General features: G+C 43.3%; 1 protein-coding gene across 2 annotated transcripts in view; it reads right to left on the minus strand.

The window, feature by feature from the left end:
- Nucleotides 1-3132: 3132 nt before the first annotated feature.
- Nucleotides 3133-24131, minus strand: part of LOC142493957 (guanine nucleotide-binding protein G(q) subunit alpha) — a 153550-nt gene continuing 132551 nt past the window's right edge. For both annotated transcript variants that reach the window (XM_075598764.1, XM_075598770.1), the window contains exons 6-7: nt 20246-20399; nt 3133-5752 (exon numbers count right to left, since the gene is read on the minus strand). In XM_075598764.1, coding sequence (XP_075454879.1) covers nt 5562-5752; nt 20246-20399 — 345 coding nt within the window. In that variant the 3' untranslated portion in view covers nt 3133-5561. The remainder of the gene's footprint in view (nt 5753-20245; nt 20400-24131) is intronic.

Below are 24131 nucleotides of genomic sequence, written 5' to 3' on the forward strand. Positions count from 1 at the left end.
GTCTTCTTTACCCTTATGATACCTTCCTTATTAGAGAACCAATAAATGTAAGGGGAGGCGAAGGAACTCTGGCTGTACAAGCACTTTCTGAACAGTGACGTCACACAAGAGAGCAGCCAGAGGAAATCAAACCCATCCCAAGTTTAATCGAGAAATAAATGAAAAATTGTTTTTTTTTTTTTTTATTAATTACCCAGATGACACCCTTTATGTCCGTAGAATTAATTCACTGTAGTCCTAGGAGGGATTGCCCCTTTGGTAAGCAACTTGGGAAGGAACTTCACAATGCAAAGGCCTGAAATTTGGTGGTATCTTAAAAGTTATATTTTGGTCCAAGGAGTACAAGTTTTCGGGGCTTGTTGTATGTACAGATAATAAGTATCCTCTTACTGTGCAGAATGTCTTTATTCAAGAAGTAGGAAATTAAACTTTAAGCTGCAGCAGTGAAGGTATTACTGGATTTCATATCAGAATGCAGAAACTATTCTAGCAACGGAGAATCCCGAGCCTCTTACCACATGGTTCCAAAGAACACATTCAAGCATTGAAATACAAGACACAGAGAAGGGATAATGCATCACTGTTTAATTTGATACTAAACAATAATTAAAATTAAAAAAAAAAGTAAAACTTCAAATTGTAAGCCAAATTGACTAAATGTTAAAAAAAACAGATGCCCAATAATCAATTCAAAAATTGTACCACATTCCAACATCTGTCTTCTGTAAAGATTTAATCGTGGTAACATGATGACATCCCAGAGTAACATATTAATAGCATAACAAATGAATGCACACACGTGTGTGTGTGTGTGTGTGTGTGTACAGTATGTATAATACAATTTACATAAACATATATACACCCAGAAGCACAATTTGTGGATCTTTGGTTGGATGTATAATTAAAACATATTGTTGAAATCATTGTAAGATACTGTAATAGAATATAGTGTTGGTAACACTCGCTTTGAATAAGAGTGCATTCTGAACTACTCTGTTAAGACTTCATTGATGTAAGTGGTATGATATTTCACTGTATTCAAATTCTCTTATGCTACCAGTGATGCAATACCAAAAGGGAAAGCAGAGCCTGGATTGTTTGCATTGTACCACACACTGTTGTGTTAAAATTAGAAGAGCCTCATTACTCAGCCCGTGCATCCCATTTGTCATTGAAATCTACCTTGACTTCTATAGACTCAACCCTCCATACAGAAAAAAATAATAATGTTCTACTCGCACGTTCAGAAAACAAACTCGTTACCCACGTCAGTGCTGGAAGGGGGGGGGGGGGGGGGCAGTGAAGCATTACAACACACCCCAATTCCTTTCCCCAGCACTGCGGTAGGTAAATGTGGCACAATGACTTCAAGAAATTACAGTTCATACACCAGCACATCAAAATAGCCTGTATAACATGAAAAAAAACAAAACTATTTGCCATCAACAACTGCAGTGCATTAGCAGTCAGTTGGTTAAAAAAAAAGGCAAGTTCAAGGTGTCTGTGTTCTGTTAAAAGCTCACCTATTACAGGTTTTTTTTTGTGCTAACAAATACCTGGGTCACATAGGTTCCCATGTTCTCCCCTTCTGTGACATTCAAGGAAAGCACTTCATTTTGGCAAAGATTAAAAAATAAAATGAAAAAAAAACCCCTCTAGTTTTTGCCTCCAGCTTTAGGTTTTAGGCACACGTCTGGGCTGGAGCTCTGTAAGGCATGATGACAGCAAATCACCAATTTGCAAACACTGATACATTCTTGGTGGGAACCGCTGTGCGTTAAAACGTTTGTTTTGTGCAAGTGGGAATTTATTACGTGTATATCTATATATATATTTTTATTATAATAGAATCTGGCACTTGCAGTGCAATGTTAGGGTGATTCATTAGGAAACAAAAAGCTTGCATTGGTATGTTGAACATTTGTTCTATTTCTGGAAATGTTCCTCACGATTTGAACATATTCCACAGAAATCAGTTGAGCTGAAGGCCAACATTATCCAATGGCACCAGCCGTTTAGAATACATATTCACCTATATTCATTGTTTTGAGAAGACACAAAAGACAAACCTCAGCCTCCAAGTCTATACCGGCCACAAATCTGTTTCTACCATTATGTATGGGATGGTCAGTCTATTCCCAAGATACCTTAGGGCAGGGGATGCCAACTCCAGTCCTCAAGTACCCTCAAGAGGACAGGTTTTCAGGATATCCCTACTTCAGCACAGGAGGTAGTCTTTAACTGAGCCACATGTGCTGAAGCAGGACCTGTTGGTGACCCTTTAGGACTGGAGTTGGCCGCCTCTGTTCTATGGGATGGGATATGGGCCTACATCCCCACAGTGAAAACTTCATTCTAATCAAAGTTGTGCATAGCAAGAACCAGCAAAAAAAACATTAAAAAAAAATGACAGAATGAAGCTTCAGTGTCGATTTTCCTTTCTGTCACAGCATCATTAAAAAACAAAAACAAATAAACAAAAAAAAAACAAACAATTATATATATATATATTTTCACAGACTAGAAATTCAACACTGGTGACAATTATATACATTAGAAGTGTGCTAACACCGTGAATAAGAATAATATACTGTATGTGTTTGATATACTTAGGTTTGTTATGCAATGAAATATTTTTTTCATTGTTTTTTTTGTAATAGCACTAAATGTGCAAATAGGACCACCCCCACAACCCTTTTTGGATTAAAATATATATTGAATTTGTATATTTTACCCCTTAAAGGCTGCAATACATTCTAGCCCCTTCCAGGGTTCAAGACACGTGATTATCTGACACGGAACCCATTCACTGTTCCGGGGCCTGAAAAGCTTTGCTCTACAACAGAGGAGGCCCACTCCAGCCCTCAAGGGCCACTAGCAGGTCAGGTATTGAGGATATCCCTGCTCCAGCACAGGAGGTGTAGTCTTCGACTTAGCCACCTGTGCTAAAGCAGGGATATCCTTAAAACTTGACCTGTTGGGGGCCCTTGAGGACTGGAGTTGGCCAGCCCTTCTCTAGAACATCATTTGGTCCACTTCAGCACTGATGGGGATACCATAAAGTTGCCATGATTGCATGGGAAATAAATCTTGAATGCTAATGGAGTAAACATTATGCAGAGTACACATATATGGAGTCAGTATTCATGTACATTGAAAGCGCTTTCAGGACCTGTTAATACAAGGTATTCATACAGTTCATACAAAGTTCATTTGGGATGTCTTTTATAATGTACCTCTATTCTGAAACGCACATTGTAGTTCAGATCACAGTTCTAGTACCACTTTTGTACCAGAGTAACATTTAATTATCTTATTATTTAGATGGAAAGAAAGATAAAATCCCTAACCAGTAATAAATTGACAAAATGTACATACCTCCTCTCTTAAAAAACCCATAAGAAAAAAATAACATTATTCAAAATGTGAATAAGGTAGAAGACATACAATACAATTACATAGATACATATTTATCAATACAACACATTCAATCTGCCAAAAACTAATGATTACAAAGCCAATATGGATGCGTGTATATATATATATATATATATATATATATATAAAAGAGAGAGATGTATGTACAATGATTATAGCATTCATAATTGCACTATACCTACAACCAGTTTTTTTTATTTTAAATGTTAAATTACATGTGTATTATGACAGAGCAGAAAGGGGATTTTATTTTTGAGAAGGGTATTGGCTTGCAGGTGGAGAGCGTTAAAGATCAGGGCATTTAATCCTTTCAGTGTCTGGCAGAACCGAATATTTCCGCACTGAAGGGGCTAACTGTAAACATCTCATCAGCAAATCGCTGTTCACTTGCTTTTCCAGCTCCCCTCTGCATCCCTGAGGCACTGACTTTAGCATCCATATAGCCCCTGTGCTCCTGAAACCAATGGCACGGCTAAGATTTCCTATCGGCGCAGCTCTCTAAGAAACGGCCAATTGGAACAACAAGAAAATAAACGCAGCACCGTGCAATTGGAAGATGTGGAAAGACGTGCTTTAACTATTCCTCCCTACCTCTGTGCATACAATGGGTACTGTATGAGGTGCCTAATATTTCATAATAATGAAAAAAAGCTATCAGTGATTTTTTAAATTTTCTTATGCATGCAGGGCATAAGAGCAACTTTTAGAGTGATTAGAAGGCAAATGAATTCCTGAATCCGAGGCCTTTGTGCTTTGCATGCGGGCATTGAATATGCCTTAACCCCTGCCTTACCAGGGAGGCCTGCAAACCAGTGCACTTAAATGTGTTTGCACGTTTCCTCTCCCCCAGCACTGGAGGGGTTAATAAGCAGTGTCTGCTGGACCACATTTTAGAATACAGGGCACAAGCAACTCTTAAATACTAAGTTCTGTGCCCGAGTAGCGTATACACTATGTTGTTTTTATTTTTGGCAATGATAATGGAACACTTTCTTGAGGGGGAAAAAAAATATACTTAACATGTCAACTAAAACAGTTTATCATTTGGCAGTCGTCATATGAAGTTGGTACTTAAGTCAGTTGGGCATTTCATTTTCTATGTACAGTACAAACAGAAAGCCAGATTTGGCAACAGCAAATTTGCTTTCCACAATGAAAAGTATTTAGCCAGATGTGTAATACCACCTCAAAAAACAAACCTAAGAAAAATTGCACTGGGGATGTGTAGTGTCCATGGCATTTTGTGTGTTCAAGTGAAAAATAAAATACCACCAAATTATAACCCAAATGGCACGCTGTAAATGTTAAAAAAAAAAAAAACATTTGACTTCTATTCTCTTTTTTTGCACCAAGTGTTTTGATCATCTTCTAAAAACCCATTCGCTACCTGCGCCTGCCATTTGTTTGTCATGTTAACTAGCGTATGGCTAAGGATGGAACCGTGTACCTATTGCTTGATGAGTTCTTTTTGTCCTACCTCAAAGTGACGAAAAACAGTACCAAAAACCAAATGTACTTTATACATATCAATAATTTAAAAATCACAGTATCAATACTTTTTTATCCTTCAGAAAAGTACATAAATTAGCATAGCTAATGGCTTAAATAAAAAAAAAAATAATATTAAAAAAAGAAAAGAATATGCCTAATTTTTATCTAGTGAAAGCTGCTCAAAAAAAAAAAAGAATGGTTTTAGGGGAAACAATCAGGGACTTTTATACTTGAAAAGATTAAAATACCCTAAAGACGTAGAGCCTCATGCGGAATAGAAAAGCATCCTGCTCTCTCCTTAAATATTGAAACACAATAAAATCTAAACCGGTCCCTTGTGAGTGCGCACGACTGAGAATGTAAAGTCGCAAGATTTTATTTCGCCTAGAAAATGGTTCAGCACTGTATGGCAGCACCTCCCCTCCCCCCCCCCACCCCCCTCCCTCCCTTCTACATAGTTTTAAATAAAATCATAATAATTACTACAAACTCTGTGGACACTCACAGAGTCCAGGACAGCAATAAATTAGTATTATGCAAATCGTTTCTTTTCCTTTCTTATAGGTAAATACAGTCCCATCTTGTATTTCTTCAACGGCCCAAAGGGGAACAGGGAAAGCTAGCAGGCATAGTTAGACCAGGTTGTACTCCTTCAGGTTGAGCTGTAGGATAGTGTCCTTGACCGCAGCAAAGACAAAGCGGATATTCTCCGTGTCTGTGGCGCAGGTGAAGTGGGAGTAGATGATCTTGTCGCTGTCGGGATTCAGGTCTACGAACATCTTTAAGATGAATTCTCTTGCTGCTTGCGCATCTCGTTGGGGTCCTGTTTACAATAATAATTTTTAAAAAAAAGAAAGAAAAAGAAACAGAGATTTGAAAAAAATAAACTATAAAATCGACATAGCAGACCTTCCATTGTGTGTGTAAAAGTATAAAATGTTCCCCTTGTTTAAAAATCCACACTACCACCCTAGAAGGCAAAACCCCATATCACCCAGCTATCCCTTAATATAAAAGTATATGACACAAATGAATTTCTTTTGGTGGTCATGGCCATAGCAATTAATTAAAAAAAAAAAAAAGGAATATTAAAAAAATTACACTTTTAAAATCAATACCTTTTAGCCTTACTAGCCATATAAAAGCAAATACAAACCACACTTTTTGCCTTACAGCCAAGAGGAATGGAAAGCACCCAAATCACCACAATCGAGAGCTTGGCAGCACCTCCTGTGTCACCTTCCCCTAAATAGGTGCCCCAACTACATATACGTTCCAAAATGACAAAATCCTTGGGTACGCTAATCGTAATATTTTTCTATATTAAATATATGTATTTCATTATTAGATTTTTAGCCAGATATATATAGATTTTTTTATTGTAAATATACAAATATACAGCCTGTTTCGACCTTAATGGGTAACCAACCCCACACTGAAGAGACCCATTAAGGTCGAAACAGTCTGTCTGTGGGTGGGTTTACTGGCTATGCATCTTAACCCTGGCTGTGCTCAAAGCTGTGACCATGCAGCAAGCTTAAGCCTATAGGGAACCATGTTGAATGGTTTTGAAGCAAAATGTGGCACTGTGTGCTCATTTGCATGCCATTTCCCAGAATCCCTTGCTGCAGTGGAAGTGCTGTATGCTGGGTGATAATGGTGAAAGGCGGGGTTGCAAACCTGTCTAAGACATGCAAATGAGCATACAGCTATATTTGCATATTTGCTTTCCTGTGGAGGGTTTTTGTCACTTTGTTTACCCACCATAACTTAACTATGTATATATATATATACACACACACACACACACACACACACACACACACACACACACACACACACACACACACACACACACACACACACACACACACACACACACACACACACACACACAGTATATATATATATATATACACACACATACACATACACATACATACACACACACACACACACACCTCAACCCAGTTATAGTGCAATCCGCTACAACGCGGATGCGCTTATAACGAGGTCCCATTTAAATTATTTTTTTTGTTGCAAACTTTAAACACACACACACACACTTCTCTTCCAGACAGTGAAGGACAAAGCTCCAGAGATGCAGAGCAGCAGTGTTACAATAGTCAGGATATTTACAAGCTGTGCTGGGGACTCCAACTACAGTATACAGGCATACCCCGGTTTAAGGACACTCACTTTAAGTACACTCGCGAGTAAGGACATTGCGCCCAGTAGGCAAACGGCAGCTCACGCATGCGCCTGTCAGCCCGTCCTGAACAGCAATACCGGCTCCCTACCTTTACCGAAGCTGTGCGCAAGCGGGGAGACTATAGAGCCTGTTACAAATGTGTTATTTACATCAGTTATGCACGTACATGATGATTGCAGTACAGTACATGCATCGATAAGTGAAAAAAGGTAGTGCTTCACTTTAAGTATATTACCGCTTTATATACATGCTCCGGTCCCATTGCGTACGTTAATGCGAGGTATGCCTGTATACTGTAAGAATGTGTGGGTCTGTGTGCATCTTTGTACATGCATGTATACATGCCCATATCCGTGTATATCATTTAGTTATATCACTGTCTATTTTCAATGCACCTGTGTGAATGTGTTATTGTGTGTGCATCAGTGTGTGTCTGTTATGTGTGTACTGTGTATGTATGGGTTGTCTATGTGTGTGCCAGGGTATGGAAGGGATTTTGTGCAGTGGCATCAAGTGCAAGCTTTAATGGACACTAGAAATATGTGACAGATGGCACCATTAACCCCTTCACTCCATGGGTGCAGAAACACCCCCTTAACAACCAGGACATTCCTTCTCCACATACTGTAAGTGGTTTCTCTTTATTGAGTGTCACAGCATTAGGGGCTTACATTGTACAGTCAATAGCTGTAATTGTTGGGTACAGAAGTCTCTTCACTCCAAAGCAAACAAAGTTTAGTCTCTTGGAAGTACAATATCTAGGTTGTTTTTTTTAGTTCAGCGTGCTCCGTTTCAGGGGGGAGGGAGTATGCATGCAATGCCATTTTAATCTACAAAAAAAATCAATATTGCCTTCTACACACACTAGACTATCTCTGTGTGAGTTTGGGCAAATCGCTTCATATGCAGTTTCATTATTCCTTTCCTCATTCCTTCTTTTGAAGGTTTCCATGAAGATCAGAGCACCAGATACTATATGTGCCTTAAAGATCCCACCATAGAGGTGGCTGCATGAATACTGTATAAAATTGCTCTTGAAATCTAAACACAAAAAATATCAAACTATTTTTATAAAAAATATAATGCTTTGCCTCACAATGAGTAAACTATGTGCACAAGAAAAGCTACTGTATACAAATGTACATTGTTATAGAAACCTGATTTAGACACTTTACCTTTTAATGCATAAAATACAGGCTTATTTACTAGTGAGTTAATGAACAAAAAGGCTGTTTAACACACACACACACACACACACACACACACACACACACACACACACACGGTCGGTTGTGTTCCAGGCCTCTATCTCAGTCTGTACTCTGATAGGCTGAGAAGGGTATGCCAGGTAAGTCCTCGCGGAACCCCTGCCCGTGGCTGACATTTAAAAAATAAGTTAATTTTTTTTGCGATCCCGGTAATAACGCGGTCTCATTCTGTGGCCCAGAGCACCGCGTTATAACGGGGTTCAGCTGTGTATGTATGTATATATATATATATATATATATATATATATATATATATATATGAATGATGTGTAATAGCACACATTATTATATTCAAATCATTCCCTGATGAAGTATCTGTTGATACGAAACGCGTTGGAAATAGATTGTGTGATATTTCTTTTTTTCATTCTATACTCTATATTTAGCTCTTCATTGCCTCTGTGGCGTTTTTAGCACAAGCTTAGAAGACGAGGTTGATTTATATCTAACAACCACAGCTGTGGTATAACTCAGGTGTTTCAGCCTCTTTCTACCTCCAAGACAGTGTCATATGGACCCTAACGCTGAGGACAGGGAGCGGGTGCATTCCTTAACCAGATCTGATCTATGTCCAACGGGCATCTGGTTGCAGTGATGATCAGAGGTGGAGCGCCATCAGAGACTGAACTTGTCTTTTCCCACGCTTGGACGGTTTGCTTCATCGAGCCGAGAGCGGGTGCCTTCCCTATTGGCGTTCACTTCACTCGGAGTGCGGACATTCATTACTCTGCTTCACAACCTGGCAATTTCTTCAAAGAGCAGTTTGTGACTTACATGGGAAACCCAAGAGTCAGTCACCCACCCCCCACCCTCTGTGTCACCCTCTCTCTATGTCACCCCTCTCTCTGTGTCCTCCCTCTCCTTCTCTCCCCCCTCTGTGTCACCTTCTCTCTCCCCCCCGTGTCACCTTCTCTCTCCCCCCCGTGTCACCTTCTCTCTCCCCCCCGTGTCACCTTCTCTCTCCCCCCCGTGTCACCTTCTCTCTCCCCCCCGTGTCACCTTCTCTCTCCCCCCCGTGTCACCTTCTCTCTCCCCCCCGTGTCACCTTCTCTCTCCCCCCCGTGTCACCTTCTCTCTCCCCCCCGTGTCACCTTCTCTCTCCCCCCCGTGTCACCTTCTCTCTCCCCCCCGTGTCACCTTCTCTCTCCCCCCCGTGTCACCTTCTCTCTCCCCCCCGTGTCACCTTCTCTCTCCCCCCCGTGTCACCTTCTCTCTCCCCCCCGTGTCACCTTCTCTCTCCCCCCCGTGTCACCTTCTCTCTCCCCCCCCGTGTCACCTTCTCTCTCCCCCCCGTGTCACCTTCTCTTTTCCCCCCCGTGTCACCTTCTCTCTCCCCCCCCGTGTCACCTTCTCTCTCCCCCCCCGTGTCACCTTCTCTCTCCCCCCCGTGTCACCTTCTCTCTCCCCCCCCCGTGTCACCTTCTCTCTCCCCCCCCGTGTCACCTTCTCTCTCCCCCCCCGTGTCACCTTCTCTCTCCCCCCCCCGTGTCACCTTCTCTCTCCCCCCCGTGTCACCTTCTCTCTCCCCCCCGTGTCACCTTCTCTCTCCCCCCCCGTGTCACCTTCTCTCTCCCCCCCGTGTCACCTTCTCTCTCCCCCCCCGTGTCACCTTCTCTCTCTGTCCCCTCGCTCACTCTCTGTGTCCCCTCGCTCACTCTCTGTGTCCCCTCGCTCACTCTCTGTGTCCCCTCGCTCACTCTCTGTGTCCCCTCGCTCACTCTCTGTGTCCCCTCGCTCACTCTCTGTGTCCCCTCGCTCACTCTCTGTGTCCCCTCGCTCACTCTCTGTGTCCCCTCGCTCACTCTCTGTGTCCCCTCGCTCACTCTCTGTGTCCCCTCGCTCACTCTCTGTGTCCCCTCGCTCACTCTCTGTGTCCCCTCGCTCACTCTCTGTGTCCCCTCGCTCACTCTCTGTGTCCCCTCGCTCACTCTCTGTGTCCCCTCGCTCACTCTGTGTCCCCTCGCTCACTCTCTGTGTCCCCTCGCTCACTCTCTGTGTCCCCTCGCTCACTCTCTGTGTCCCCTCGCTCACTCTCTGTGTCCCCTCGCTCACTCTCTGTGTCCCCTCGCTCACTCTCTGTGTCCCCTCGCTCACTCTCTGTGTCCCCTCGCTCACTCTCTGTGTCCCCTCGCTCACTCTCTGTGTCCCCTCGCTCACTCTCTGTGTCCCCTCGCTCACTCTGTGTCCCCTCTCTCACTCTCTGTGTCCCCTCTCTCACTCTCTGTGTCCCCTCTCTCACTCTCTGTGTCCCCTCTCTCACTCTCTGTGTCCCCTCTCTCACTCTCTGTGTCCCCTCTCTCACTCTCTGTGTCCCCTCTCTCACTCTCTGTCCCCCCTCTCTCACTCTCTGTCCCCCCTCTCTCACTCTTTCTGTCCCCCCTCTCACTCTCTCTGTCCCCCCTCTCACTCTCTCTGTCCCCCCTCTCACTCTCTCTGTCCCCCCTCTCACTCTCTCTGTCCCCCCTCTCACTCTCTCTGTCCCCCCTCTCACTCTCTCTGTCCCCCCTCTCACTCTCTCTGTCCCCCCTCTCACTCTCTCTGTCCCCCCTCTCACACTCTCTGTCCCCCTCTCACACTCTCTGTCCCCCTCTCACTCTCTCTGTCCCCCCTCTCTCACTCTCTGTCCCCCCTCTCTCACTCTCTGTCCCCCCTCTCTCACTCTCTGTCCCCCCTCTCTCACTCTCTGTCCCCCCTCTCTCACTCTCTGTCCCCCCTCTCACTCTCTCTGTCCCCCCTCTCTCACTCTCTGTCCCCCCTCTCTCACTCTCTGTCCCCCCTCTCACTCTCTCTGTCCCCCCTCTCTCACTCTCTGTCCCCCCTCTCTCACTCTCTGTCCCCCCCCTCTCACTCTCTCTGTCCCCCCTCTCACTCTCTCTGTCCCCCCTCTCACTCTCTCTGTCCCCCCTCTCACTCTCTCTGTCCCCCCTCTCACTCTCTCTGTCCCCCCTCTCACTCTCTCTGTCCCCCCTCTCACTCTCTCTGTCCCCCCTCTCACTCTCTCTGTCCCCCCTCTCACTCTCTCTGTCCCCCTCTCTCACTCTCTCTCACGCTCTGCCCCCCCTCTCTCTCTGTGTGTGTGTCAAATCAAATAAGCTTTATTGGCATGACGAAAGAACATGTCAGTATTGCCAAAGCGTGACTAATAGGGGTAGGATACAATAATTACACAGTACTTGAATAATAGGGGGTAGGGTATAATGGTTACATAGTACACTAATAATAGGGGGTAGGGTATAATGGTTACACAGTACACTAATAATAGGGGGTAGGGTATAATGGTTACACAGTACATTAATAATAGGGAGAGACTGACCAGCAGTTATAGGACATGCTTAGTTGAAATCATTGCGTTTCAAGGCGGGTGCCATCAAGTACTGAACCTAAACGTTCACTTTTTCACACATGGATATTGAATGAATCATTTGTGGATGAATAAATGTTGAAAAAGGTATCATATTTGTGTCATTTGTTTGATCAGGTTATCTTTATCCTATTATAAGGACTTAGATTAAGATCTAATAACATTTTAGGTTTGAAATATGTGAAAATCCAAATTAGCTAAATAAGAGTATTGCTTATATTTTATTTTGTCACATGCCCTCCATGGAAACATTCATTATGTTATCTTCTATTTATTAATAACAATACTGTTATCAGGGACTATTGATGGATGTTATTATCCCATTTAGGGTTTAATGGATTATTGCTTATATCTTTACTATATATATATATATATATATATATATATATATATATATATATGTAGAGGTATCAGTACCGTGTTAGCCGAGCTTCAATAATCAAAAAATAAATAGATGATACCGTTCTGTGGCTAACGAAATGCTTTTATTTGTGCGAGCTTTCGAGATACACTGATCTCTTCTTCCGGCGATGTTACAATGAATGAAGCAAGGATAACTTAAAAACAGTGTCTCTCACACATACTAATACTCCTTATTTTTCCATCCATATACACCAATAGGGACCACACAGTATCCACACACACTTTTAGTTGTGCTACAAACTCTCACATTTCCACACCCACCCACACCATTTATATCCCTCTCACTCCACACACACCTTGTGTAGAGCACTGTTTATACTGTGGGCTCTCCATTCATTTTTATTCACACTGATACACATACACACTCTTTCTTCACTTGCTTTCAGTTACCCTTTGACACCTCTAGCCATAAAACACATCCACACCGGGGGAAGGACAAGCACAGATAACATTCCAAGAGACACTGTTTTTAAGTTATCCTTGCTTCATTCATTGTAACATCGCCGGAAGAAGAGATCAGTGTATCTCGAAAGCTCGCACAAATAAAAGCATTTCGTTAGCCACAGAACGGTATCATCTATTTATTTTTTGATTATTGAAGCTCGGCTAACACGGTACTGATACCTCTACATGTATATATATATATATATATATATATATATATATATATATATATCTCTGTATCTGTAAAAAAAATAAAATAAAAAAAATATACGATATAATCACCAAATCGTTAAACTCAGAATAATGATGTATGAAATATGGGAGTAATGAGTAGAATAAATGGTACAATAAGGACATTAAAAAAAGACAATTATTGAATATAAGAAGAAACCTATTGAAGAAATCGTGTTTATCAATACTGTTCAATATGTATATATCTCAATATCAGTGAACTATAGAAAAATAATAATAAGCGAATTGTAAGATTAATAATTAACAAAACAACGATAACTTATAAAGGCGACTATATAACCTATAAAACAAGAAATGCAGAGACGACTATACCTGAATCTGCATAACTTATTATAAATGACCGGACAATATGATATATACCACAACTAATGTGTTCACATAGTCTATCCATAGAAGATATATATATATATATATATATATATATATATATATATATATATATGTATGTGTATATATACACACACACACACACACACACACACACACACACACACACACACACACACACACACACACACACACACACACACACACACACACACAGTGTTCGACAATGCTATACATTTACACGCCCGGGGCGTGTGGATTTAACCTCCGAGCGAGTAAATATTGGCCCAAGCAGCACACGTGTTTTTTTAAATTTCCCTGCTCGCGGTGAAATTTCCCGCGCTCGCGCTGGACAAAAAAAAAAAAGCCGGAGGCGGGTTCATGTTGTTGGGGGAGATTACCCCGCCTCCGGCTCTCTGAGCAGTGCCCTCCCTCCTCCCAGCAATACTTTCCCTCCTCCCAGCAATACTTTCCCTCCTCTCATCGGCGCTTTCACTCCTCCCCCTTCCGGCAGCCAGCCCCTTCCGCGCCTGTCTGCCACAGGCCCCTGCAGGGCCATCTGTCGCCCCCACCCACCCACCATCGGGCCATCCGCGCCCCCCCCCCCCTCCCATCGGTCCATCCGCGCCCCCCCTCCCATCGGGCCATCCGCGCCCCCCCTCCCATCGGGCCATCCGCGCCCCCCCTCCCATCGGGCCATCCGCGCCCATTGGGCTATCCGCGCCCCCTCCCATCGGGCCATCCGCGCCCCCCTCCCATCGGGCCATCCGCGCCCCCCCTCCCATCGTGCCATCCGTTCCCCCCCTCCCATCGGGCCATCCGCGCCCCCACTCCCATCGAGCCATCCGCTCCCCCCCCTCCCATTGGGCCATCCGCGCCCCCCACCTCAAGCGGGCCATCCGCCGCCGGGCCCATCATGTTGTACCAGAGCGTCCGCAGGTCCCACTACGGGGAGGGCCCAGGCCAGGTAACGGGTGTGCCCTGGGGGGGAGGCGGGACATCGCCGCAGCTCGTGCTCTTTCTGGGTGCAGTGAGGCTCAGGGCGGCCCTGTCTCATGTGTGGGGGCTGGGAGGCCTCACGATGTCCCTGGGGCGGCCGCGGCCTTGTCTCTGTGTGGGGGTTGGGAGGCCTCGCTTGGGGGTTCCCGGGGGGCTGCGCTGATGTAACGCTGCAGTTGCCCAATCACCCACAACTCACCCAGCCTCCCACTCACACACCCCCCCACTCCCTCCCACCTACTCACCTACCCACCCCTACTCACCCCCCCACCCACTCACCCCTACTCACCCCCCCACCTACTCACTCCCTCCCACCTACCCACCCCCTCACCCCTACTCACCCCCCCCACATACCCACCCCCTCACCCCTACTCACCCCCCCACCTACTCACGCCCCCCACCTACTCACCCTCCCACCCAGTCACCCTCCCACCCAGTCACCCTGTCACCCTCCCACCCTGTCACCCCACCCAGTCACCCTCCCACCTACTCGCCCTGTCCCCCCCCCACCCTCTCACCTACTCACCCAGTCACCCCCCCACCCTCTCACCTACTCACCCAGTCACCCCCACCATCTCACCTACTCACCCAGTCACCCTCTCACCCAGTCACCATCTCACCCAGTCACCCTCTCACCCAGTCACCCAGTCACCCTCTCACCCAGTCACCCTCTCACCCAGTCACCCTCTCACCCAGTCACCCTCTCACCCAGTCACCCTCTCACCCAGTCACCCTCTCACCCAGTCACCCTCTCACCCAGTCACCCTCTCACCCAGTCACCCTCCCACCCAGTCACCCTCTCACCCAGTCACCCTCTCACCCAGTCACCAGGCAGGCTGGGGGCGCGGCTAGGTGGCGAGTAAATTTTTTGGTTGGGCGAGTAGATTTTTGGGTGATTTGTCGAACACTGTGTATATATATATATATATATATATATATATATATATATATATATATATATATATATATATATATATATACATGTAGAGGTATCAGTACCGTGTTAGCCGAGCTTCAATAATCAAAAAATAAATAGGTGATACCGTTCTGTGGCTAACATATATACAGTATATATATATATATATATATATAATCAAAAAATAAATAGATGATACCGTTCTGTGGCTAACGAAATGCTTTTATTTGTGCGAGCTTTCGAGATACACTGATCTCTTCTTCCGGCGATGTTACAATGAATGAAGCAAGGATAACTTAAAAACAGTGTCTCTTATATATATATATATATATGATATAACATTTCTTTGGGACTGTTTTTTTTTACTTTGGAGCCGAACTGTGTAGTGTACGGTGTGGTTAACATTGTAACACTGTGACACCGGACAGATGAAGTAGCGGTTTTGCAGCACGCATGTGTGGAGGGAGTCTAGTGCGGACGTGCACTCACGGAGCCGGTAGCAGGAAGGCGCTCTTGCTACACAGGACCTTGCAAGCTGTTCCGGTCTCTTCAATGAATCCACGGTGATATTGGTGTACCATATTTTATGTCCTATGCGCTATTTCAACTTATCTCTTGTGAGTGGCCGTAATCCACATTTTGGTTGCTATTTTTATAAAAAGTTATACACATGTATGCGCTATGGGAGCCGCGGTGTCCCTCTCTTTGTATTTTAGTTGCTGAGGAAGGAGGTTGTTCCGGAGGATAGTTGTCTGCGTTTCCACACATTTTATTTTTATTTTCATTCTTTATCGGCAACATTTTCTGCTTATTGGTTTATATTGTATCAATGTTTGTTTATGTTTTTTCTTGTATATTGGGATCAGGGGGCGTCACAGAGTAGCGGCTTGCTCTTTTGGAACTTTGGCTAATCATTATTATGCCGCAGGTGTGGTTTTTACTCACCTAGATTCAATTTTGTTTGATTTAATATAACGGAAGCCGCTACAAAAGTATCTCCCCTTGCTTCCTTTAATCACTCTTTGATGAAGTACCTTGATGATATGAAACGCGTCAGAGAGTTTGTGGAGTGATGTGTTTTTTGTATTTCAAACACTACTTTTCTTTTAAACTGCTTTCTGTCCAGCTCTTCATACCGGCTAGCAGTGCCCGTCTTCAATTTCCTTTTTTTGCACACTACTTCTTCGGCTGGAGCACTCATCCATCAGGACCGGCTTTCCATCATACCGGGGACGGATAAAGACATTCAGGACCCATGAGTTGTTTCAACTACTTCCATTCTTTGCCCATTAAGCAGCCGAGTGTGACAGCAGGATATTTGGGGGATTGTGCACCGTGCGGCTCATTTTTAGTGGGTCACTCGGAGGTGACTGTTCCCCTGCCCCTCCCCCTACCTGTTACATTGGTTCCAATGTTTAGAAGCGCCTTACATCTAAAGGTTTATTATAGAATGTTTGCAAAGCTCCGGGACTGATACAGAATTGACTAATTATGGATCACATATAGCAATGCTGCCTTTTCCTTGATCTTGAGCAGGGGTGCGCAAACCTTTCCCCCTGCGCATGCCTGCCTGCTCTATTCACCAGCTCATGCCCCCCTCCTTCCTTGTTATTGGCGGTGACATTGCAGAGGCCTCTTGCGATCCACCAACATGAAATTGAAATGCCGTTGGGTAGCGCGGGGCCTCAGCAACTGCCACGCACCCCCTAAAAAATCTTGCTGCGCGCCCCCTGATCTAGAGCCCCGGCTCAGGGATCATTTCCCATATCCTACAATACACTAGAGAAGGAAACACTGAAGGAGAGGTTGGAAAGGTAGGCTGTGAACCAGGAAAGGGCTGTGTCACGGAGGCCAATGGAGTGTACGGTGTTCAGGAGAATGGGGTGATCAATTGTGTCGAAGGAAGCAGAAGTACACTTTTGTTAGTGCTGTCTGAATGTAGAGGATAGAGGCTAGATTGCAAACGGTCAAGCAGGGAGTTGGAGGAGAGAACGTGAATTAGGTGGCTGTATGCAAGCCGCTTAAGCAGGTTGGAGGCAAAGGGGAGAAGAGAAATAGGGCAGTAGTTGGAGAGGGAGGTTGGGTCAAGACAGGGTTTCTTTAGAAAGGGTGTGATGAGTGCATGTTTAAAGGAAGATGGGAATGTGCCAGAGGTGAGAGAGGTTAAATAGGTGAGTTGGGGTGGAGCTTAGTGTACCAGAGAGGGAGCGAGATGCGAAGGATTAGGATCAAGGGGGCAGGTTGTAGGGCGAGATGATGAAAGGAGCGCAGAGACCTCATCCTCTGTCACACGGGAGAATGATCAGTGTGGATCTTGGATTTAGCTGTTGCATGTGAAACTTGACATGTAGAGATGTCACGTGAAAGCAAGTGTTTGTGAGAGCCTAGGTTATATATTCACATCAATGTAAGCCCATCACACTAAAGGCCTTTACATCTAATCCTTTTGTAATCATTTTCGAGATTCATCCTTAATGTAAAAAAGGGGTTGTTCAAAACACGCTCACTTATTAATCTTTCTTCCGGTCTGCGGTCCGAAGGGTACTACTAGAACATTGCTGGCAAACAGGTCCCCCAAGGAGGCTTCCCCTGCAGCTCCCAAGCTCTGTGCGCTCCCTGTCTCCTTGGTGCAGAGGAAGCAGGAATATTGCTGCAGTGGATCATACAGTAGCTTCTCCTCGCTCCCTCAGCTGATTAATATCTGTGCGCTTATCAATACGGTACTGCCTCGCATACTATACTCCTATACTAAATCACTAGTTCCCAGAGCAAGGAGAAAAGCTGGACAGTATTCTTCAGCGTGCCGGCATTAAGCAGCTAAATAATAATAATAATTGATGAAGGGGGGCTGGGAGAAGTTTCTACCCACGGCAGCAAGATCACTACAGAATATGCACCAGGGAGAGAAATTCAAATGTACGCCCCCGTCCCCTTCCCCTCATGTAATGCCAAGTAACACTACATTCCCAAGAACTGTATCTACATGCATTCCCATATTGACGAATTCCTTAGTCATTCATACAGTCTGGTATGGCTGGAGTTTCATACTCATTAATATGTTCAATGGCAGTAATTTTGAAGCTTAAAACTCCACCTAGGATTGTATATCTAAAGGTCATGCCATGATATGACGTCTACTCCATGAAAGACAGAAGTAGGAGGAATTTAGTTCAGAGGACATGATAACATTCCATTCAATTAGAAGTTTACCTTGGTGTGGTGGGCAAGTTTTATCATACAGTACATTGGTAACAGTATGTAACGGAAACCCTCATTTTAATGACATTTTTGAAACGGTAAATTTGCAGCCGTATGTAGCGTGATACGAATAATAGGAAACACTTAAAAATAATGAAATTGGTTTTAGTGAATTTGGATGTGTGCAGATCCTGTGTTTTTTTTTTTTGCTTTTAGCATTTTTGGTCGCATCTTAACAACACTCCACTAAATGATACAAAACATTTGCAAACAATTTTTTTCCAGTGGGTAAGCTTGCTGTATAACGCATGGAACTGGATTATGCAGCTTATTTAGCCACCAGTGATGCAGCAGCATTGGCATATCATTATGTAATCTAACAGGAAAAACACATCACCAGAAATAATAATAATTATAGGCTTAAGCTGTAAAATTCCGGGCATTATTGAAATCCCTGCTCTCTGATTGGATAATGCCCGGAATTTTAACCAATCAGTAATGTCCGGAATTTTTGCAACGTGTTTATTTCCAGCCAATCAGCTTTCAGAACAGCTCTGAGACAGGACAGGGGATTGGTCAGGAGGAAGGAACAGCTTTGAGACAGGGCAGGGGATTGGCCAGGAAGAAGAAGGCAGTGACTCCTCCCCCTCCCTCTGTGAACACAGCCGACAGACTTCGTTGAATTGGGGAGGGAGAGAGTATGTGTTTGGCTGCAAAGTAAGTGGCTGTCTGCAGTTTGTTTGTGGCTGCAGTTTCTGTCTGTCTAGTGTGTGTGTGTCAGCAGTAGCACTGCAGCAGTAGTGTTTATGGGTGAAGCAGTAGCCGTGTTTGTGTGTGTGTGTGTGTGTAGAGCTGCTGTGTTGTGTGTAGAGCTGCTGTGTTGTTCGTAGAGCTGCTGTGTTGTGCGTAGAGGTGCTGTGTTGTGCGTAGAGGTGCTGTGTTGTGTGTAGAGCTGCTGTGTTGTGCGTAGAGGTGCTGTGTTGTGCGTAGAGGTGCTGTGTTGTGCGTAGAGGTGCTGTGTTGTGCGTAGAGGTGCTGTGTTGTGCGTAGAGGTGCTGTGTTGTGCGTAGAGGTGCTGTGTTGTGCGTAGAGGAGCTGTGTTGTGCATAGAGGAGCTGTGTTGTGCATAGAGGAGCTGTGTTGTGCATAGAGGAGCTGTGTTGTGCGTAGAGGTGCTGTGTTGTGCGTAGAGGTGCTGTGTTGTGCGTACAGGTGCTGTGTTGTGCGTAGAGGTGCTGTGTTGTGCGTAGAGGTGCTGTGTTGTGTGTGTGCCTAGAGGTGCTGTGTTGTGTGTGTGCCTAGAGGTGCTGTGTGTGTGTGTAGAGCTGCAGTGTGTGTGTGTGGAGCTGCAGTGTGTGTGTGTGGAGCTGCAGTGTGTGTGTGTATAGAGCTGACGTGTGTGTGTATAGAGCTGACGTGTGTGTATAGAGCTGACGTGTGTGTGTATAGAGCTGACGTGTGTGTGTATAGAGCTGAAGTGTGTGTGTGTGTGTGTGTATATATATATATATATATAGAGCTGATATGTGTATGTGTATAGAGCTGATGTGTGTAGAGCTGCAGTGTGTGTGTGTGTGTGTGTGTACACAGAGGGGGTGGCATTGTGTGTATATAGAGGTGGTTTAATGTATTTACCATTTTATTTTAATAAAAACATCTATATAACTATACAAAAGTGTATTATTTATGAAATAAGCCTACATTTAGCCTATAATAGTAATAATCCCCTTGGGCCTTCAACTCTTCCAGGATTATTACTGAACTATACAAACTAGGGCCATATAGCTGTGCAGAAAAAAAATATATACAGTGTTATATATATATATATTTTTTTTTTTTGCCGCAATCATTAGACAGGTCTTATGTTTATCAGGTTTAAGATGTAAAGGTTAACATTAATTGAACAGACTGCTTACCATCATATTCCGGAAAATAGTCCACTAGATGGGAGTACATGATTTTCTCCTCCAAAAGATCTTTCTTGTTTAAAAACAGAATAACGGAAGAATTCTGAAACCAGGGATATGTGATAATTGTCCTAAACAGCGCTTTACTTTCTTCCATTCGATTCTGCAGGAAGAGGGGAGAGAAATGGATTGGTCAATAAAAACAATATATATATACAACATATAGGTAAATATATAAAAATTAACACTTACACGGTGTGATAAAGTATAATGCACATAAAATTGATGTGTATCAGATGAGGTACTCTCACCGCAGCCCCCATGTGGAACCTCTCTATCACGTCACTTCCGGTCCCGGAGGTTCCACATGGAGGCTGGGGTGAGAGTACCTCATCTGATACACACCAGTTTTATGTGCCTTATACTTTATCACGCTGTGTAAGTGTTGATTTTATATATTTACCTATAAAGCTGTAGGACCTTGAGAAAGCGCCAAATCCAAGCGCGAAACGATCGTTGGCAATGACGTCATCGCGTTGACGTCTGGAGGCATGTGATGCACCGCCCCCCCCCTCATGGAACGGGTTGTATAGCGCTTTTATTTATCCACTGCTATTGATTATATTTTAGCACTGCATTGCCTGGTGACTTAGGGGAATGGAGTATTATGCTGTTATGCTATAGATAGTAGTGGGGAGCCATACATTTGTACTAGGTATGTCTAGGAAGTGTGTGTATGTGGCAAGTGTTTAAAACATACTCTGCTGCAGCTGCAGTTTGCAAAGACTTCACTTTATTCACTAGCCCATTTCACACTATATCAATATACTTCAATGGCTAAGTGTTTGAACACAATATACACCTTATATGTGTTACTGCATAGCAGGGCTGGCAGTTATATTAGCCATACGTAGGCTTCATTAAGGAGACATACACTGTCTACCTAGAAACACACCACACAGAGGGGGAAGCACTTTTGTCAGTAGTTATAATAGCTGTTATATCACACTATTAAGTGTATAATATCTACTGAGAGGACATCACTTTTATTGCACGATTGGAGTTTTATTCCTTTTATTTTTATGTGAGTCTTGCGTCGTCCACATTATAATTTAATAAAGATTTATTATTTTCTAGCCAAATTTTGGCTTTTAGTAGCATCTATCCTTCCACAGTGATAGGAGCAGTTGCTAATCGTGATTGATGCCATATGGTCACCTACAATTTGTGTATTTACACAGCACCAATAAGGTGGATATATACTGAGTACAGTAAGTAGGGTACTTGGGGAGTTGTCAGCTTTTGACCCCTCCCTTTTCACATATTTGACTATAGAGATTGAAAAGGAGAAACCAGAGCGCCCCCTAAGCAGCTACTCTCATGAGCGCCTACAGACCAGCGACCCCTGGTGGACTTCCAAGCTAAGTACAGTGAATGTACACGCTGCTTAGAGTTCCACATGGTGTTGGCCATAGAGACTGAAGAGCAAGGAAGGGACAATCACCCCACTTGTCATCCTCTGGTCCCCCATTTGCCTCCCTGTCCTCCCCTTGCAACACCTACTCCCACCTTAACTCCCACTGACCCGTCATCCCCATGTCTCCCACTGTCACCCCTTCTCCTATGTGTCACCGCTTCTTCCCCCTTCCCTGCAAGTGTATTCTGTGTCAGGTTATACTATGTGTTGATGTATAGTGCCATCAGATTATACTCTGTGTCTGTGTATAGTGTGGTTTGTTAATATACTCTGCGTTGGTGTATTGTGTTGTTTGGCTACATATGCTGTGATGGCATATAGTTGCGGCCTGGTCATATACTCTGGGTTGGTGTATACACTGCCGCCGAGTATAACCTTACTATACACAGAATATAACCAGACTGTATTGGTGCAATGCCAGGTCAGCTTTGTGCAGCCCGTAGCATGTTCTGGCGCATAATTAGTTCACCACCACCAAATCAAAATGCTGAAATGTTTAAGTGGAAACACTGGTGCCGATACTCCGTTCCTGCTGAAAATATAAGTTCCGAAACAGAGTACTGGCGCGTTCCTACTCCACAGTAACCAGGGCAAAACACCCAACAAGCTATTTATATGCTATTTATGTGCATTCACCTGTGACAAAGTGTACTTATCCCTAAAATCCAACGTGGCCAGAGGGTTCTGGAGGAGAGGTTTGTATACCACTGCGAGACTACAAAAAGATACAATGTATTCATAGGACTACTCAAATTTGTGCAATATTTAAAATGCATCATAAAAGTGAACCTATAAAAATGACCTAAAGATTCACTATATATAAATAAACCTTCCAGGAAAGTTATCAAATTGAAAGAATGTCATACTCAATCCTTCAGAGCCCAGCACTTCACGTCTATGACAATTCACTAGAATTGTACTCGCTGTCCCCAGGTTCAATAAAGAAACTGGATGCTGCCTATTTTCATACTGGGACATTACTTCTGGAATGATTGACCAGTTTCCCTGAAAGACCCTTTAAAAAGCTACCACATAAAAATAAAGTATCTGTAATTTTTATTGTGGAATTGTTGATTCCTTTGATTGTACGGCTTCTGTCTGTATTGCATACCAAGGCATGCTTTAAAATGAGACATTCCTGGGAAAATAGTAATATCCAATGTTTGAGGGTTAAGACAGCTGGGAATACATTGTCTAAGATGTGAAATTGATTCTGCATCATTTATGATTGTTAACTCCAATTCAATCAATGAATGTCTGTGATCGTTTAACATGTTAACAGTTAACACGGGAATACAAGCACACACTTAATATTTGAGAAGTGTTTTATATTGGGCACAACTAGATGCACAGAGGAGGCTCAAAAGAGTGTTATGAAGGCTTTCTATATTATTTAGGAGAATCTGCAAAAAAAGGACATTTCCCCAAATTCACTGGATCATTAAAGCTGCAGTTCATTTTTTTTTTTTTACATTTATTTTTTTACTTCAATAGTTTTATGTGTGCAATCTCTAATTAGCTAAAGAACTGTATAGCTGCAGGTCAATTCGTTTTCCATGTATTGATAGGTCGAAATTTGGTGACATATTAAAAGCTGGGATTTGTTTATAATCTGCTTGACTGGCAGTGGAAGCTCATGAATATTCATGAGCACTCCTGCACTGACAAGTGCTAGAGGGAGGGCAGGGCTGACAAAGGGGTGTGCCAGAGCTTGTGACAGGACATGAAGGGGCAGTGCCTTAGCAAATGGCTGTTAAAATAGAATACAAGAAAATTGGTCTTTCAAAGTTGTTTTTTTAAAAACAGAAAATGCTAAAAGTATTTTTTCTTACTACAGAACTGATTTATTAAAAAAAACACACATGCAGGATATTGACTGAACTGCAGCTTTAAGGAAGGCCGCAAAACACAACAAATACGATCGGAAAAAAAAACTTGTACCAGACCAAAGTTTCTCAGAAAAGATCTAGTTTTTTTGTGTGACTTATGAATCTTGAACATAGTAAAATAGTAAGCAGAGTTCAGCTCTGGGCTTTCATTTAATGTTTGGGCAAATATCAGATGGATAGCCTCTATAACATTTCTATTACTATATTTTATGTTTCCTGAAAATGTCTGAAAGTACAAAATGAGTAAAAATATTTTTTTCCCTTTTACCCAAGTTAATACACAATAATGTATAATTCAAATTCTGTGTGAATAGTGCCCTCTAGTGAATTTACAGCAGAACACATTTCGTATGAATATACAGTGTGCTCGCTCATTTGCAGAGTGATTTCAACACACACTTTTAAAGCAGCAAAACATGTGAAACCTACTTTTTTTTAAAAATATAAATAAATCAGTTCTGTAGTACTAAGTAATACTCTCTGCATTTTATTTTATTATTATTATTCAACTTTGAATGCCATATTTAAT

This window comes from Ascaphus truei, chromosome 1 (genome assembly GCF_040206685.1).
Source record: "Ascaphus truei isolate aAscTru1 chromosome 1, aAscTru1.hap1, whole genome shotgun sequence".
Lineage (NCBI taxonomy): Eukaryota > Metazoa > Chordata > Amphibia > Anura > Ascaphidae > Ascaphus > Ascaphus truei.